This window comes from Drosophila mauritiana, chromosome 3R (assembly GCF_004382145.1).
Source record: "Drosophila mauritiana strain mau12 chromosome 3R, ASM438214v1, whole genome shotgun sequence".
In the NCBI taxonomy this organism is placed as follows: domain Eukaryota; kingdom Metazoa; phylum Arthropoda; class Insecta; order Diptera; family Drosophilidae; genus Drosophila; species Drosophila mauritiana.
In genome coordinates this window covers 12,651,361-12,669,599 of record NC_046670.1, presented here as the reverse complement: position 1 = coordinate 12,669,599, position 18,239 = coordinate 12,651,361, and the positions used below count along the sequence as shown (strand labels likewise).

General features: G+C 43.8%; 5 protein-coding genes across 7 annotated transcripts; 4 read left to right on the top strand and 1 right to left on the bottom strand.

Moving 5' to 3' along the window:
- Positions 1-390: 390 nt before the first annotated feature.
- LOC117144750 (DNA-directed RNA polymerase II subunit RPB9) lies at positions 391-1,582 on the top strand. 2 transcript variants are annotated; one of them, XM_033310105.1, is made up of 2 exons: positions 391-477; positions 533-1,582. In XM_033310105.1, the coding sequence occupies exon 2, from the start codon at positions 545-547 to the stop codon at positions 932-934; it is 390 nt and encodes a 129-aa protein (XP_033165996.1). In that variant the 5' UTR covers positions 391-477; positions 533-544; the 3' UTR covers positions 935-1,582. The 2 variants fall into 2 exon arrangements, with proteins under 2 accessions (XP_033165996.1, XP_033165997.1); XM_033310106.1 differs by having other exon boundaries at positions 447-477; positions 540-1,582.
- A 253-nt stretch (positions 1,583-1,835) lies between these two features.
- On the top strand, positions 1,836-5,542 carry LOC117144749. The gene is made up of 8 exons (XM_033310104.1): positions 1,836-2,259; positions 3,589-3,702; positions 3,759-4,007; positions 4,074-4,422; positions 4,485-4,746; positions 4,810-4,927; positions 5,076-5,232; positions 5,296-5,542. The coding sequence occupies exons 1-8, from the start codon at positions 1,836-1,838 to the stop codon at positions 5,426-5,428; spliced, it is 1,806 nt and encodes a 601-aa protein (XP_033165995.1). The 3' UTR covers positions 5,429-5,542.
- Positions 5,543-6,128: 586 nt separating this feature from the next.
- On the top strand, positions 6,129-6,908 carry LOC117144582 (pro-corazonin). The gene is made up of 2 exons (XM_033309857.1): positions 6,129-6,403; positions 6,607-6,908. Exons 1-2 carry the CDS (start codon positions 6,189-6,191, stop codon positions 6,854-6,856), a joined length of 465 nt encoding a protein of 154 aa, XP_033165748.1. The 5' UTR covers positions 6,129-6,188; the 3' UTR covers positions 6,857-6,908.
- Positions 6,909-7,411: 503 nt separating this feature from the next.
- On the top strand, positions 7,412-11,554 carry LOC117146085 (histone-lysine N-methyltransferase PR-Set7). Its single transcript, XM_033312034.1, has 3 exons — positions 7,412-7,581; positions 7,853-8,242; positions 8,307-11,554. The coding sequence occupies exons 2-3, from the start codon at positions 7,987-7,989 to the stop codon at positions 10,121-10,123; spliced, it is 2,073 nt and encodes a 690-aa protein (XP_033167925.1). The 5' UTR covers positions 7,412-7,581; positions 7,853-7,986; the 3' UTR covers positions 10,124-11,554.
- On the bottom strand, positions 11,533-17,944 carry LOC117146084 (nascent polypeptide-associated complex subunit alpha, muscle-specific form). Of its 2 annotated transcripts, XM_033312033.1 has the most exons (5): positions 17,411-17,944; positions 16,031-17,352; positions 15,834-15,972; positions 15,146-15,523; positions 11,533-14,578 (listed from the first exon to the last, which is right to left on the bottom strand). In XM_033312033.1, the coding sequence occupies exons 1-5, from the start codon at positions 17,553-17,555 to the stop codon at positions 13,080-13,082; spliced, it is 3,483 nt and encodes a 1,160-aa protein (XP_033167924.1). In that variant the 5' UTR covers positions 17,556-17,944; the 3' UTR covers positions 11,533-13,079. The 2 variants fall into 2 exon arrangements, with proteins under 2 accessions (XP_033167924.1, XP_033167923.1); XM_033312032.1 differs by lacking the exon at positions 15,146-15,523.
- Positions 17,945-18,239: the final 295 nt, after the last annotated feature.

Here is an 18,239-nt window from a genome sequence, read left to right as displayed (position 1 = left end):
AAAGTACAAAGAAATTTCCTTGAGTTTGAATCTTCTGGCTTGTAAATTTGTAATGATTCCAACATAAATTTAAAATAAATAATAATTTTGATTGATAAAAAGGTAAATTTTATTGATATTAAATTTACTCTTTATTGAATAACTTTGTAAACATAGATTAATGATCCGCAAAATAAAGCTGATAAAGAACAGTCGAAGCCACCGCTGCCATTGTTCGGTAAGATAATTATCAGGTTTAGCATTGTATATAAAAATAAATTTAATAAAATAAAATTAAATTCATTCTTTAATATGTATTTTGATAAAATAATTATTTTTTTAATAATAATATATTTATTATTTAGGCAAATAATCGAAGTAGCAGTACTCATAAGGGTTAAAGGCTAGTATGTTAATGTGGTATATCTACTCCTTCATCTTGGTATATTTAAGCCGCCTTGCCACGGTCACACTTTCGCCAATTGCAAAGATAAAAAGGTAAATAAAAGCAGCATTTACTCAGAAATTGCAATTAACCAGCAATAATTGTAAGCCAATAGCCGCCATGACGACAGCCTTTGATGCCGCACACACGGAGGGGCCGGGATTCGTGGGCATTCGGTTCTGCCAGGAGTGCAACAACATGCTGTACCCCAAGGAGGACAAGGAGAACAAGATTCTGCTGTACGCCTGCCGGAATTGCGATTACAAGCAGGAGGCGGACTCCAACTGCATCTACGTGAACAAAATTATGCACGAGATCGACGAGCTGACCCACATTGTGCCCGACGTGATCTCCGATCCCACGTTGCCGCGCACCGAAGACCACGCTTGCCCCAAGTGCTCCCATCGCGAGGCGGTCTTCTTCCAGGCGCAAACCCGTCGCGCCGAAGAGGAGATGCGACTGTACTACGTGTGCACCAACCAGAACTGCACCCACCGATGGACGGAGTAGAATCTGACGACCCATCCGCATCTAATTGTAGCCCTTAGTAATCGAAGGCACTTTGCAATCGCACATTTGGAATTCCCCCATGGCTATGCCGCAAAAACATCCCACGTGCAGCTCCATTCTCGATTGCCGCCTAATGAAATAACATTCGCACTGAAAAAAATGCATGTGCTCCGCATGACTTTGAATCAGTTGCAAGACCTTCGATTTGGTTTGTATAAATGTTTAAAGAGCTTAGTCTTTAAAATAAATATATAAGTTCATTGCGACGAAGCTTTTGTATCATCTAACTATATGTTGTCAAAACTATAATTAAACTATAATTTAATCAAAGATCAAATGTTCAAATGCAGTTGAGAAAACAACGAAAGTGTTCCGGGTTTATAATAAAGTTTAGCCGGTTAAGCTGCATATTTAGGCAACATAAGCTGGAAAACCAGATTTCATAGTTATGAACTTGTATTCAAATTTCTACTATCTATATTTTAATGTGTACTATAACTTTCAATGTGTGAATCGCAACGAATCTCGCCGAGGCATGTGCGAATTCCACGGTTCGCGGCCCGGTGACAATTCTTCACATTTATCATTGTTCTGCTCCAATCGAAGCTGACAACAAACAAACTAAATAAAAAAAAGAACCGAAAGCGACGAAGAAATGATTGAACAAGTTTCTTGTGCGTATCAAGCGACTGCCCATTTGAGTATATGAGTAGACTTGGCCTGGCTTGGCCCGATCCCCGGAATCGTCGCTTAGTTTAGTCTGAGCTTAGAACTTGGCGCGACGTGTTGATCAAATCGCTTAAAATGTGCTAGAGCAACCAGCAGCGCCAGAGACGAATCATATCGAATAGTATCGTATAAAAAATAAGAGTTTTGAGGAATTCAACAAGTGCTATAAAAAATGGCAAAGCCAAGGTCGTCGGCAGATGCTGCTGGAAATGGCAGTGGAGCAGTGGATGCAGAGGCCAAGCTCAACTACTTCCAGAAACTGTGGCGCTATCGTCACTATCTGGTCATCGAGCCCTTCTTCTTTTTCTACTTCATGGCCTCCGTGTTCAATGCGGTGGCCATGCAGAATTTCCCCCTGGACAAGGCGTGTCGCGTGAATCTGGGCTACAACAAGCTCGTCTGCGACACGATGCTGGACAAATCGGAGCTGGGCATCGAGTGCGATGACTTCGACTTCGAGAACACCACACAGGGCGCGACGCCGGATCTCGCTGGCCTGGTCATCGGAGCCACTGGCTTCAACTACACCGTGTGCAAGGCGGAACTGGAGGCACAGATCCTGGCGGCAGATGTCTCCGGGAAACGAGCTCCCATGGGTGAGCAGGCGAACATACACATATATCATACACATAACACGAGTCGTTCATTAAGTATACGCCGTTTTGGTTTCGGTTTTGGGTTTGGCATTAGCATTGCTTATATATCAGGTTTGTGTTTAAATTAAACTCGAATTCTTTTCACATCTCGACTCCTCTGCATTTTAAATTTCCCCTGCCCCTCGCATGGGTTAGGTACACCGGAAAAATAATAGTATTATTAAGTGATAATGGGACCATAAAGACTTTGAGATACTTTACAGAAGCATTTAGATTGTTATGGATTATGGATGGATGAATATCTTAGAGATCTTTCTTTAAATTTAAATGGTACACTTATTTTCTTCGAGTGCACATTTTTTTGTGAAGGAATCCGTGTCTTTTGATGGATGTCGTCGGAAATTAGCGGTTATCCGAACATCTAATTACCTTCTTTAATCGATTCGCTCATGAGTTCTCCTTCGCCTTCTGTCTTCCGATGGTGCTAACAAAAATTCCCCCATTCTATCGCTATTGCTGGGTGATTAATTTGGAGCCGCTTCCAAAGGCCTCAGCCTAGTGGATGCCTCGTAATCGTAATCGCAATCGCTCCAAACCTGTTCCTTACATCGTTGAGCCGAGTGACTTTCGTGGGTTCACTGCCATTGTCAATGGCTTTTCGTTTGAGCCATAGATAATAGCTTATATTCCCAATTTAGAATAAACGCCATCCGAAAATGTCATTTGCATAGAGCTGCGCGGAATTCCGGTTCTGTGCGCCAGAGGAGATCTTCTTCTTGTTTAATAACTCAAACAAACGGCGGGTTCATTAAGATGCATTGCATCAGAGATCGATAATTGAGGCTTTAAATGATTAAAATGTCGTGTCATAGACTCAATGGTGAAAATGTTTAGTATACATACGTATCAAAGGCATTCGTTGTTTTATATCGGTTTAATTCCAGGCAGATAACTAGTTTCAATAAAATTCAAGCTAGAATTTTATATCATCTTCAATACTTGATGCCATTTTGGAATTTGGCATAAAAACAATAGGGTTTTAAAGCGGATTTTTAGTTTTAATTGAGCAATAAGCACACTAAATTCTCATAGTAAAAATAAGTAAGTACTTTTAATTACTTTTTTTGTTAGCAAACTTTTTATCATGGCAATGAAAATCTATCATATTAATTGTAAAATATAGTGACTTAAATTGATAAGTTAAAATGTTACTAATCAGCTTATTTTCAAGAACGAGTTATTTTGGTACCAGTTCTTAATGCCAAGCAAAATTAGCATTACTAAGCAAAATAATGTTAAATCATTTTGTTTTTTTTTTTTTTTTTGCAGCTGCCATTTTCCCGCTGATTGTTTTACTTTTTGCTGGAGGATGGGCAGATCGGTACAACAAACGAAAGCCCTGCATGATAATGCCAATTATCGGAGAGGCATTATCTTTCACATGTAAGTAGCTAAATTAACAAAAAACTAAATATAATTTAAAAACACTTAAATCTTAGGCCAGATTATCTCATCGATTTTCTTCGAATCGCTGCCCATGGAGTTTGGCGCCTACTGTGAGGCGATAGTTCCAGCTCTCTTCGGAGGATTAACCTTCTGCCTGATGGCAATCTATAGCTACATCACCATAGCCACGCCGGAGGAGGATCGTGTGTTCCGTTTCGGCATCTTTGCCATGTTCGTCACTGGAGTTCCTTTTATAGGACAACCGATTAGTGGAGTTCTCTTTACGACTTTGGGCTACACATGTGAGTTAAGCTAGTTTGCTAACAAAATATTGGATTATATTAATGAGATGTATTCCTTTTGGCCAGGGTCCTTTGCCTCCGCCATTGTCTTCCAGCTGATTGCGATATTTTACATAATTTTCTTCATAAAAGAGGTGAAGACCACGCCCACCACCAGCACCTCAACGAATGAGCCACCACCACTGCCCTCCACCCTGCCGCCCAAGCAGCAGGGAGCAGACAATATGGCCTACGAGACCACCAATTTGGAGGAGCTGCAGGGCAACAAGAACGTCAACTTCCAGCTAACGCCGCAGATGGAGCCCAAAGTGGAGGTGGTGCCGCCAAAGCGTTCACTCTTGAAGGAACTCTTCGATCCCACCCTGGTGCTGGACTGCATCCGTTTCCCGCTGATCAAGCGACCCAACAACGGCAGGTGAGCAGCCACAAGGAGTCCATACCGCATGGGTTACCACTCAAGTTGTCCTATGTTTTCAGAATGCTGCTGATCCTGCTGCTGTGTGCTTACTTCCTGACCGTCGGACCCACTTCCGGTGAGAACGACTATTGGTATCGCTTCACGCTGAAGAAGCTCGCCTGGAACGGCAACGACTTCAGTATCTACCTCACACTGTCCAGTGGCGCTGCACTGGTGGGCACCTTCATTGGCACTGCCATTTTGAGCAAGCTACTCAAGGTCTCCGACTCCATGATTGGCATGCTCTCCGCACTGTCCATTGTCTGCTCCCGCGTTCTTTTCGTAAGTTTTTAGATTCGCTTTGGATTTCAGTGGTATATATGCATAGTTTTTGAATTCCTGCAGGCCTTCTCCAGCAGCACTGCCTCGTTTTACGTGGCTGGTGTGGTGGACATGTTCGTCAGTCTGCGAGTGATTGCCATCAAGACCATCGGTTCGAGCATTGTGGCTGGCGATGAGCTGAGTAAGTTTATAAGTTTATAGTCTCGACTATAAGATACCTGTTAGTCAAAGTGAAAGAGATTGATATTCAGAATGCTTTAGTTGCTTTGGAATGCAATAAGGCTAAACTACTTTTAGGACGTATTTAATAATAACTAAATAATTTTCAGGCAAAATGTACTCCATCTTTGGCATCAGTGAGCCAATTGCCCAATTCATTTTCCCGCCAATCTTCAGTGAGATTTACAAGAGCACGGTGGATTCATTCCCAGGTGCCATTTGGCTCTTTGGCGAAATCTTCTACATACCCAATGTCTTGGTCTTCGTGTAAGTTACTTAAGATTTTCATAAGTTAACTATAATTTTATTAATTATTTTGTTTAATTTTAGTATATGCTACTTCCTGCTGCGACGTCGAAAGGCCAACGAGGAGAAGAGCGTCGTGGAAATGGAGCAGAATGGTGGAGCAAATGGTGGCAATCGGGCAAACGTGGTGCCCGATAGCGAAATAACTAGTCTGTAACATACTTAATGCCAGTCCGTGTTATATATATTTTTATATTTATAATATAAATTGTATATTTTTGTATATTTATAGACAATTTGTATAGCATTTTATATTCCCAGCCATTTGATCTTTAACTTTCGTTTGCTGAAAGTGTGCGTTTAAAGTTATTAAGCATATTAAAAAAAAGTTGTACCTATATAACTTAATTAAAGCCTTTAGCTTTGCACTGGAAAATGCTATTTTTGGCCGAGCTCGTCTGCAAATCCACTTACCTGAGGTCATCCAAGTCTAATTTGTACATTTTACTCCCTTTTGGAGTGGGAAGAAAATTACTTTTTCGGCTCAAGCATTTTATTTTAAGCCTTTTGCCTTTTGCCACCCACTTTCTGATTTTGCCCGGGAAAAGTGGTAGTTTTCCAATCAGCAAATGCATTCAGTTTGAGCAGCCAGCTGTCGTTGGCTCAAGGGGCGGTGGCGGGAGCTGGGGGCGTGGCCACATGTGGGCGCTAACTGCCAAGTTGAAACAATTGGGTGCTAATAATCCCCGGTTAATCTGGGTAAGTGTGTGTTTCTGGAGGGCATTGAAGCAAGGATTCTGGCGGAAATCGCAGACACATCACGCATCCTTTGGCAACCATCCTTTATGGCTATCCAACATCGATATAAAAGCCCATCGAGGAGCATCAATAGTTCAGACGCAGTTGTGATTCGAACGCGAAAGGAACCAGCCGAGATTACCGAGTGTCCTGCAAACAGGACTAACTGCTGCCGAAACATGTTGCGCCTCCTGCTGCTGCCCCTCTTCCTCTTCACGCTGTCCATGTGCATGGGCCAGACCTTCCAGTACTCCCGCGGATGGACCAACGGCAAGAGGTCCTTCAACGCCGCATCTCCACTCCTGGCCAACGGCCACCTCCACCGGGGCAGCGAGCTGGGACTCACGGATCTCTACGACCTGCAGGATTGGAGCAGCGATCGCAGGCTGGAGCGGTAAGTTTCATCGAAACAATAACAGAAATATACAACTCTATTTTTTTAAATACATAAAGAATAAGAGAACCCAACAATGTTCCATGAGATACCTATTAAAATCATATAACTTATATATTATAATTGTCCTGCTTATACACTTCATTCCTCCTTATTTTCTTGTTTTTTATGTTTTAATGTAATATTTTAAAATTTCCCCCCAGCTGTCTGTCGCAGCTTCAACGTTCTCTGATTGCCAGAAACTGTGTCCCGGGTTCGGACTTCAATACTAACCGAGTAGATCCGGATACCGAGAACAGCCTCCATCCCAGACTGAGCAACATTAATGGCGAGAATGTGATGTACTCCAGTGCCAACATCCCCAACAGACATCGCCAGTCGAACGAACTCCTAGAGGAGCTGAGTGCCGCTGGAGGAGCTTCCGCCGAACCAAATGTGTTTGGAAAACATTAGCCACGATACATTCGATGTGAAACCTATTGTTAAACTAGCAAAAAATGCTACAAAAATGTAAAAAAAAAATTGTTGTAAACGATAAATAAAACACTTGATTTTTATGAATTACTTAACTGTCTTATTTCAATGTCCGAGGAATGTATTTTAGATATTTGCATAGCACAATGGAAAATGATATTTATGTATTTGTAATATAATAGTGTAATTAATAGAGTTGTTCGATTTTCTTTAATATTTATTTATATAAAATATAAAATTTATATGAGGTATTTATTAGAAAATTTATGAATAATCGCAAAAGGGGCTCGAAAAATGTTTGTAATGTATCCAAAAAGTTTGCATTTTCCAATAGACCCTTAAGATACAAATAATTTATAACTAGTGCTTCTTAAATCAATTGATTTACAATAAAATCAAAAAATAACATTTCATTTTCAAATAATTTTAAAACTTAAAAAAAATTTAATACTGTCCAACACAGCCTTAATATATGCTGAAAATATACCAAATTCGGTATTAACAAAATGAGGCCGCATACACGAGAGGTGAAAGCAGATGCGCTATCTGGTAACACTAACCGACGCAAAAAGAAAGAACCAAAAAAAGTTTGCGGAAAAGTGCAACAATTAATTTCCCCCGCCATTGAAATGCTGCCATGCATAAAGTCGATCGCATCCGTTTAAAAATGCGCTGCTGCATATGACGACAGTTTTCCGAGCGAGGTGCATTGCGGGGACTCACATTATTTTCCCTCTTTTTTTTCCCTTCTTTTGGTCTTCTTCCTCTTTCGCTCGCTTCGCACAACAACAATAACGACTACGTTTTTTCAGTGGCGAAAACTGTACGCAAGAGGGGCGAGTAGAGGAGAAAAGTGCAAGGCAGAGAGCGAGAGTAAGAGAGGCAGAAAAGGAGGAAAAAAAACACACATGTAATGTGCAATTGTTTTATGAGTTCTACGTTAATTTTGTTGTTTGTTTTTTCGGTTGCCCTCAGGTAATTGCAGTTTGGTTTTTCCGCGTGTGCGTGTGAGAGGTAAAACGCGTGTCCAGAAAAAAACGCGCCAACGCCAAAAAAAAACCAAGTAACTACCGCCCACCCAGCGATCACGCGCCCCCAACCCATTTTAAATGATAATGGTGCGAAGACGACAACGGCCCGCCAAGGAAGCCACATCCTCATCCTCTGGTGGAGCCTCCTCGGGATCGGGAATTCCTGTTGACCAAGCACTGCCACTGAATGTGGCGGGAAATCTGCTGGAGGATCAGTATTTTGCCAGCCCCAAGCGGAAAGACTGCCGTTTGATGAAGGTCACTCCAAATGGCCAACTGCCGGAAGCCACAATGATGGCCCACAACAAAGACAACAAAGCGGGTCGCACAATAGGTGAGTGCGCATTTTTTAGGTTAGCTGTGCTGGCTAAAATACCCATTGTTTGTCATTTTTCAAGGAGTTCCCCTGGCCACGCGTTCACAAACTCGCACCATTGAGAACTTCTTCAAAGCCAATGCTGCCGCTAAGGATTCCCAAAAGACAATACACACAGAGGAGCAGTTGGATCTAGGAGATCAGGAACTGAAACCGGAAGATGAAGAGCTAAATGGACAGATAAAACTCGATGACGAGGTGCTAAAGCTGGCGGACGAGCAGATAAATGAAAACCTTCCCTTTGCCGACGAAGTAGATGCCAAGGCAGAACAAAAGCTTATGGATGAGGAACTGCAGCAGGTGGTGGAGGAACTCCTATTCGATGGCAGTTCCAGAGCGTCCTCCAATTCGCCCTGTTATCAGCATGATATGGATGTCATGCAGGAGATCCAGCAGATCCCAGAAATTCCACACATCAAAAAGGTCGCAGAGCCGCTCGAGGGACTGGGCTCTCTGGCCGACTTCCAGACACATCGCTCTGCGCTAAGGGACAGCCATAGTTCCACGCACAGCAGCAGCACCGACAACATCTTCCTGCAGGAGCCGGTACTGACCCTGGACATTGATCGCACGCCCACCAAAGCCTCCAGCATAAAGATCAATCGGAGTTTCGAACTGGCCGGAGCCGTATTCTCATCACCTCCGTCGGTGCTAAACGCCTGCCTCAATGGGCGCTTTAATCAAATAGTAAGCCTGAATGGACAAAAGGAGGCGCTGGATTTGCCGCACTTCGATTTGGATCAACATGACAGTAGTTCCTGCGACAGCGGAGTAGCCTGTGGTCTCACTGCCAATACAGAATCGCCAGCGGGGCAACCCCGACGCAGAAAACCAGCCACACCGCATCGCATCCTCTGTCCCTCGCCAATCAAAACTGCTTTGAAGGTAACTGGAGGAATTTGCAAGGTCGGATCCGCAGATCAATTGTCGCCGCGCAAGTCTCCCCGAAAACTGCCGGCCACAACAGCAGCGGTGGCAGCCTGCAAGTCGCGCCGAAGACTGAACCAGCCAAAGCCACAAGCGCCTTACCAGCCACAGCTACAGAAACCACCGCCACAACAGCAGCAGCAGCAGGATGATATCGTCGTGGTGCTAGACGACGACGATGATGAAGGAGAGGACGAGGACGACGTTCGAGCTCTGATCAAGGCTGCCGAGGAGCGCGAAAACCAGAACAAAGCACCAGCCACAGCGAACAGCAACAAAGCAGGCATGAAAACGATGCTCAAGCCTGCGCCCGTGAAATCAAAGACCAAAAGCAAGGGGCCAACGAAGGGACAACCGCCGCTGCCTTTGGCTGCCACCAACGGCAATCGTGAAATGACCGATTTCTTCCCGGTGCGAAGGAGTGTGCGCAAGACTAAGACCGCCGTCAAGGAGGAATGGATGCGAGGCTTGGAGCAAGCAGTGCTGGAAGAGCGCTGCGAGGGTCTCCAAGTACGCCACTTCATGGGCAAGGGAAGAGGCGTAGTCGCCGATCGGCCCTTCAAACGCAACGAGTTTGTGGTTGAATATGTGGGAGATCTCATCTCTATAGGCGAGGCCGCGGAACGGGAGAAACGCTATGCGTTGGACGAGAATGCTGGGTGCTATATGTACTACTTCAAGCACAAGACCCAGCAGTACTGCATCGATGCAACCGTTGACACCGGCAAGCTGGGGCGCCTCATCAATCACTCGCGGGCTGGTAACCTAATGACCAAAGTAGTACTTATCAAACAGCGGCCGCATCTCGTACTCCTGGCCAAGGACGACATCGAGCCGGGCGAGGAACTGACCTATGACTACGGGGACCGATCGAAGGAGTCACTATTGCACCATCCCTGGTTGGCCTTCTGAGGAAGAGCTTTCCAGGAGCTCGCGAAAGGGGATGCGGTACAGCCTTAAAACGAAGACTATTTACCATGTTCAGGGCAGAGAATCTTTAAAATATTAAGACCTGGGCTAAACTGGTTTTTGGCTCGAAGGAATCTTTCTTAGCTTTTATACGTAGATTGCCTTGCCTTGAACCACTGCAAAATTGTTTTCAGACCTGTTTCCATGTGATAAGTTGCCGGAATTTGCTTCATTTACAATGTTTCATTAAGCAAAATTATATCAATATTGCAAGCACTTATATTTTTGGTAAGACCAAATCAATCATTACGAATTCCGGCAACTTGGATCAGAATGGAGATAGGGGTATTTGACACCGGTTCTGGGCAGCCCCGAGCTTAGATCTTATTATTTGAGAAAAAGTATATAAACTGTTAGTTCAAAATATCATAACGGATAGCGATACCCACACGCCCCACACCCAAGGGTGGTTCCAGCCAGGGACGAAAAGTAATCAATGTAAATTCTAACACGTTTGCCTCAGAAATAGGTCTAATGTCAATTTCGATCTTCGGCGTTACCAAAATAAGTTACAAATGAAGTTAATATTTCCCTTTGGGTCAGTGAAATAATCGAAATTACCAATTAAGAACAAATTTATCAAAAAGACCTAGACTATAAAGATTGTAAATTGATATTAGACCCATGATCCCCAAAGCAAAATGCCTTTAAATTGTACGATTACGATTCACCCCCTATAAGACTCTTTATCGAAAGATCGATCCACCCGTGAACACCCCCTCCCCTACCCACAAACTCATGAGCATCTTTTTGGATTTGTTAGCGTTTCATTATGTTTAGAGCAAGGCTAAAGTTAAGGAGAGATAATAATGATAATAATAAAAACAACGCGCTTAAGCATTAAGGCATCTTAAGATAATTGAATGAAATCGAAAAACTGTTGACCATTTGAAAAGAGATGATGATGTTGATGAAGCCACGCATTCGCATTGACAAAAATCGATCGTACACTATTTATATAGATATTTATATTAGATACATGTGTAATTTCTAACTATTACGTACTATTTACTGCCATAGAGCTATACACTCCCTCGCACCTGCCCCAAAAACCCCTAGGAACTGACACTATGAGTCGTTGATTTAACCCATTGACACACTCATTATTTCTCGAGGCTTTTCCAGGAGAGTAGTAGTGGCCTGCTGGACACCTAGTGCTTCGACTTACTGATAATCTCTCTACTTACACGCAGGTTTCAATCACACACTCATGCATAGACTCAAGCAATTAAATGATAAATCGCCCCGCCCCGCCCCCAAAGATCCGGCATCGTTAGTTAATCGACTTAGTTCAAATTTGTGTTGTCCCATTTTAACCAGATTTCTGTATTTTAAATGAATGCTCCAATATATTGAAGGATTTTGTTTTTCAAATAGGTTTATTTTAATCAGCGCATATCTTTTAATTATACAATATGGTAAATATATTTTAATACGTTCTAGTACATAGGTAATTCATTTATTTAAACCAAGCAGCAACCATCTATAATCATGTTCTTGTTTTTACCTTTTTTTCATTGACTTGGCAAAATGAAACAAAACAAATTGAAATCTATTTGTAATTTACATTTAAGCCTAAAACATATGATTACATCAAACACTTAGTTTTAGTCGATAATTGTTTATAATTTTCAGACACACACACGCAACACACAGACACATTCAACTTAAAGTGCGTAACATAAAGTAAAATAAATAAATGAAAACACATTAACACGAACAAAACAATAATCAAGAACTGGAGCGGATTGGGTTTCGTTTTCCAGCGATTTCCTGGAGATCATCATGGCAGCCAGTCACACTCATTTACACTTGGAATGCACGGGAGTTCTTCTATCAACTAACAAATCCTATTTCATATACAACGTTAACTATGTTTGCTTGGTTAGTTCGCTTTCCTGTCGCTTGTTAAGTACACAATATAGAAAAAATTCGCATCAGGCGGGTTGGGTTTTCATCCATGTGGTGGTGGTGGCCCGCAATCGCATTGGAGTATTTGTTATGGATATACAAAGAGGGAAGTTCGCCAGTGGAATGCATTGTAGGCTTTGCTGCGCATTAATTCCTCAGATAGGCGGAGTACTCCGATTTAGGGTGCTTACTTTGGGTTGATTAAAGCTAATTACATCATGGAACTAATAGTTTTACATTTTTAAAAGTAATTCAGAATTTCTCTTCACGTGGGATACTTCCGAAATCCTTGTTTTTAATTTGTATCTTTTGTTTTGGTCATCTATGATGAATCCTTATGTTTTTATTTTGATATGACCGCATAGAGATATTGCATGCTAACAGATGCATAAGCTTAAATCTTAAAATCTCGCAGAATTTCAGAAATATCCCTTAAAGTACATATTTTCACTGGGCTTTAAATCAAATCTTTACAATTCATCTGGAATTTTGTTACCAAAAGTATATGGAATCATTAAATTAATATTAGATAAAAACAAAAAATTTTCCAAGCATACTAACAGATTTTTCGCTCTACAAAATATTCTTTTTGAAAACTGTTTCTTTTCGTCAAATTAAGTACAACATAAATTTAGAATCAAACTATTGCACAAAATGGTTACTTTTTCGTTTCGTTCTAAGTCCTGATTTTTACGCCTAAGACTACAACATGCATGCACAACAACAACAACAATTATGCCAACGACAAGGTTAACAACAACGACAACAACATGGAACACAGCTTGCCTCAAAACTACAATGTGTGACGGTTCGGATTATGGTGAATATCAGACGGATTCATAATACTGACTGGCTCCCCCGGGGGCGCGATCGACCCTTTCGCCTATGTGAGGATGGTGGCCTCGCCGCCACCCAGTGGGCGTGGAGCGCCCATATGCGGACGCTGCTGCTGCTGGAGCCGCCCACTGCCCACCCTCAGCTTCTTGTGTCATTTCTTGCCACCGAAACTGGGTTTCGGAAGCGCACCCATGAACGCACCAGCATTTGTGGGCAAGGCCGGTGCAACGAAGCTGAGATCGGGGATCAGGGAGATGCGCGGGGCCACCTTGGCGTTGCCAATTTGGAACTGCTGTCGCTGATGCTGCTGCTGGTAGGTGGCACCCACACCCAATCCTCCAGAGACGGGTGCAGTCGAGAAGTCGTGCATGATGTGTATTTGCTGCGGAATGGCTGGCACATTGTTGTTATTGCTGCTGGTGCTGCCCTTGGGCACTAGATTGCTATGAGGCTGTTGCTGCAGCTGCTGCTGCGCCTGGTACAAACTCAAGGGATTGTTGTAGAAATTAGCGCTCTGCCAGGCACCGGAATTGAATTGTGGAGCCGGTCGTGTCGGCGGAGTACTGCTCACAAAATCCGACCAATCATCTTCTTTGGGTGCAGCTGGTTTCCTAGTGTTGCTGTTGACTACATTATTGTTGTTAGCGATTGCGTTTTGCTGATGATGCGATTGCTGTTGGGTGACTGGCACAGAGACAAAGTCCGACCATTCATCGTCTTCTTGAGGTTGAGACTGAGCTGGCGTGGAAGGAGCTGGTTTCTTGGCCACCGAAGCGCTTATGGTGAGCGGTTTGGCCTGCGAGGAGAACAACTCCTCTATCCTGGCCATTTCCTCGGCATTTATGCTGGACAGGGCATTGTCGCCCCATTCAATAGTTGCAGCTGGCTTCTTTGCCAGTGGAATGGCTTGGGGCAGCAGAATAGCCGGACTAAGGATCATCTGTTCACCAAAAGTGGGCGTATCGATGCGAGACCTTGGCGCCGGCATAGATTGAAAATCACTGAAGTCGTCATCTTCCGTCGTCTGTGGTGGCAACTGAAAGCTGCTGGCAGCTCCATTGCCACTCAGTTTGCTGGGCGAATCCAGACCAAATGGGGGTTTGTACTCCACATCGCGATACTCCTTCTTCACCACCGTCTCATCGATGATAATGCCCGTCGCAGCCATCTCGTAGTCGAAATCAATGGGCGCCAGTGTAGTGGTCTTGGCCACCGCCGTATCCGATTTGGAGGGTGTATAGATGTGGGTCTCCTTCAGCGGCACCGAATAGCTGGCCATCGTGCTGCCCACGACCTCCTCCTGAGCTGGCGGTGCGGCCGGAGGAGTGGTCCTCAAATCAAACTGCTCCGGCTCCGGCCGCTGCTGATGCAGCTGCTCACCGCCGTTGAGTTTGTGGGCAGGGCTGTCTGCTGATAGAGCAGTCGGTAGCGTCGCTGCTGCTGCAGCAACAGCTGCTGCTGATGCCGCTGCTGTGGATTCAATATGGTTCGATTCGGGGCTGGGGACTGCTGTTGGCTGGTGGCTATGACTCGGTCGCTCTTCGCCGTCGGAATTGCTGGCGGAACAGGAGCCGGTGGAGCCTTCCCCATGAGACGAGCCAGTCCGCGTTTCAGTTTGGCTCGCCGTTGTTGCGGGGGCGTTTTCCAATCCTGTGCGAAGGAAAGAAAACAATTACTCGGCTGTCATAATGAAAACTATGAGAAATACAAAGATAATTAATTAGTTCTTAGGCTATAATCATCTGTTATGTTGCAGATAACTAAATAAGCCACGGTGCGTAGGAAAGATACGGAATAAATCGTTTACTAATGACATTCTTGCATTTATCTATTGTATCTTTTATAAAATCGAAGAAATCGGAAAATGGTTACACTTCAAGCATTACTTTTAGTTACCAGATTTAGCAACACATCAGATGATGGCTTAGTTTAGAGACAATATTTAGGTATTAGTATGAACTGTATCTAGCTAAGTAAAATGTGAAAATGAAGGGAACTCTTGGGCGGGCTTGAACTACTTGTGCTAGAACTGAGCTGGCTGAGATTGGATGCGTTGTGCCAAAGTAACAAGAACTGGGGGAACTGTGGATCGGTAGGACGGTACGGGTAGATAGAGAGATAGAGCTGAGAAGTATATAGAGAATCGAAACTGAACTGAACGAACCGAAAAGAGTGGAGATTCAACTACAACACACGCACAGAGCCAACGAAACTTACTAAAATCCAGCAAGGCGTCGTGAGCAGTGAGGTTAGTGTTAATTGTTATTGTCATTGTTGCAGTATTTTTTGCATGATTGTTGTTAAGATTGTTGGGATTGTTATTATCGTTATTATTGTTGTTGCAGATGGTGGCAAAATGTGTGAGTGGTGGAGAGTGGTGCAAATCGATTGTCAAATTGTGATCGTTATGGGTCATCAAATCCATCACAGGTGGCAAACAATCCAGTTGATCAACGGGTGCAGCAACGTCGTTATCACCATTATCGTTGTTGTTATTGGTGTGGGAGTTAGAGGTAACAAGATTTATTTTATCAGCATTAGCCACCACCGTTAGTTGGTCTAGTTGTTCCAATTGTAATGTCTGTACATGTGATTCTAAATACAATTTATCGTAAGGATAAACTTTTTGATTGTTTGTTGAGATAGTTAGAAGTAATGTGGTCACAAGGAAAAACAAGGCAAACGAAAACCAATAAGAATATATAGAAAGGAGCAGCCAATCGAACGGCAGGCCAATCCGGGAAGCGTGTGTCAATAGGATCGGGAAATAGGCAACAAAAAGCGTTTGAAAGTAAAGCGAGCGTTAGGCGATAGGGTGGCAATTTCTCGATTTACGAAACTTGTGTAGCGGTTAATTTGCGGCAACTAAGTGGAGCAATCTTGCAGAGACTCTAAGGACACTTACCCTGGTAGCTGGTGGGATTGGAGATGGGCTCCAGGCTGCTTGCGGCGCCCGTTGATTGAGGTTTCAGCGGCTTCAGTGGATCGAAGCTCAGGTTGGCAGCAAAACGTGGCATCGATGAGTTCCACTTGTCGCCGAAGAGCTGGAAGTTTATGAATTTTAGTTATTTTAAATACATTCTGAAGCCTTATCTAACTTACTATATTCCTTGAATCGATGCCCAGCGATCGAACGAGGGCGTGTCTCATTTCCGAGCTGCTCCATTGGTAATCGAGGGCTTGGGCATGCTCTATGGCACCAAAGTTGAATCGCTGGCACTGCGCCAAAGGCCTGCGATTGTCCATACTTTTGCTGTCCGGCTCCTTTGGCTGTGGAAACATCATTTCAAGGACTGGCTTAACCCTTTCATCTATGCTCAGGTGGACAGCAGCTGGCGGCGGTGGCGGAGGTACAGAAACAGGAGCCACTACGGGCTCCGCGAAGTCGCCAAAATCATCGTCGTCTTCGCTTTGACCGTGGTTTCCATTCGCAGGAGTGGCAAACTCCTGAAAATCGTCGAAGCCATCATCGGACTCTGCAGGAGGTAACTTAGAAGATTCTTCTGTGGTAGGAGCCATCTTAACCTCTAGAGGTTGAGATTCCGTTCGGGAATTGATTGCTAAGGAAGGTGTCTCAAAGGAAGACGTTGGATTCTCCTTGATTTCTAGTTGTGGTTCTGCCGCTGAGAAGTCCGCAAAGTCACCAAAGTCATCATCATCTTCTGGCTCTTGCATTTCGGGAACAATTTCTTTGTGTACTATGTCTTTTGGCGTCGCTTCAAAGTTTTTAAATGAAAATGTATCACTATTTGCTGGTTCACCCCATTCGTGAGGGGATTCCTCCAGATTTGCAGGACTTGATAAGCCATGGATTTGATTTTCCAAAGGCTTTTCTAAGGTATTTGAACTTTCCTCCTGGGCTTCAAGACTTCGAAAGCTTTCCTTTGGCTGGGAGGTATTCTCTACGTTTTCTCCTTTCCCTGTATCCACATTCTCCTCCGAAAAGCCTTCTCCATTTTTTTGGGTTGGAGTGGCCAATACCTCTATGGCAAAGAAATCCACAGCTCCCTCGCGTATAAATAGTTCTTTGGGCTTCTTTGGCGAGCACTCCTCGTCGCTGTCATCGGACACATCCTCCAGCGTGACTTGGTGGCTGAGGACATGGGCTTTGGTTGTTTGCATAGCCGGCGGAGCAACTGCACTAGTCTCCGCAACCGGTGAGAGTGTGGAGGCGGCAGAAACGCTTTCCGTGGAATAGAGACTTAGACTGTCCAACTTAAGGGAGGGCACCTGCTCCTCCAGTTCCTCATCATCCAGTTCCAAGCTCAACGGAGGCGGCGTCGGCGGTGCTGTTTCCTCGAAAACATCGTAATCCATCGTCTGTTTCACTTGGTAATTAAATGCCTCGGCGGTTTGTTTGTCTTCCAGCAAATCGGGTGGCTTTTCTCGAAATTCCTCCACGGGATCTGGTGGTGGAGGGGGTTCTAAAAAGCGAGTATTAAGTGAGTATCAGTTTGGGATTCGATAAATATCTAAGCTTGCCTTTCGAGCTGCTGACTAAGCCAAAATTTGAGTATTCGTCACCCTCCTCCAAATGGATGGTGGATTGTAAACCGGAATCGTCGTCTTCCTCCCCAAAATCGATGGGCGGGGGGGTGCTGCAGAGCAGCGGGGGTACATTCACCATAATGCCAGCTGCAAAATTCAGTAAAAGGATCCCCTAAAATTCACTTCCTGCTTCAAGAAGAACAACAAAAACGCTGGGAACGGTTTGATCTTCTATCCCTCTCGCTCCGCTTTATCACTGTGTGTGTGGTGTGTATGTGTGACGCAGGTGTGGAGGGCCTGCGAGTGTGTGTGTGTGTTAGCCACTCAAGGTCTGTGTTGGAATTTTCTTGTTTGCATTTAACACGCGTCAATTTTCATTTGTCCCTGTATTTTGCCTAATTGTCGCCTTATTGGTGGCTCTAAAATCTGATTTGCCGAATTAGCAAGTCGCGTTTTAGCTGCAATTAGCCATGTTTTCCAGAAAACAATACTTTTTCCTCTGCCCTCAGTGTGAACGTTTAACTTTTGGCCAACCGACAGTGCTGAAAAACGTTGCGCAACATTGATAACATACAAAATTTGAATCTAATCTTTTTCAATTCAAATTTTCGATTTAAATTTTTATCCATAGTACAGGTAGAATAGTTATATTTTTATATTAGACGCTTTAGTATGGAAATTATGTTCTTTACCATTCTTTTACTGTTAAAATTGTGTTTTTCCATTTTTAGTAATAAGAAAAAAATACAAGTTAGAATAGGCTGCTGTATGTAATACGTCAAATTTTGTTGGGACACTGAACAACAAATAGTCGCCGTAGAGG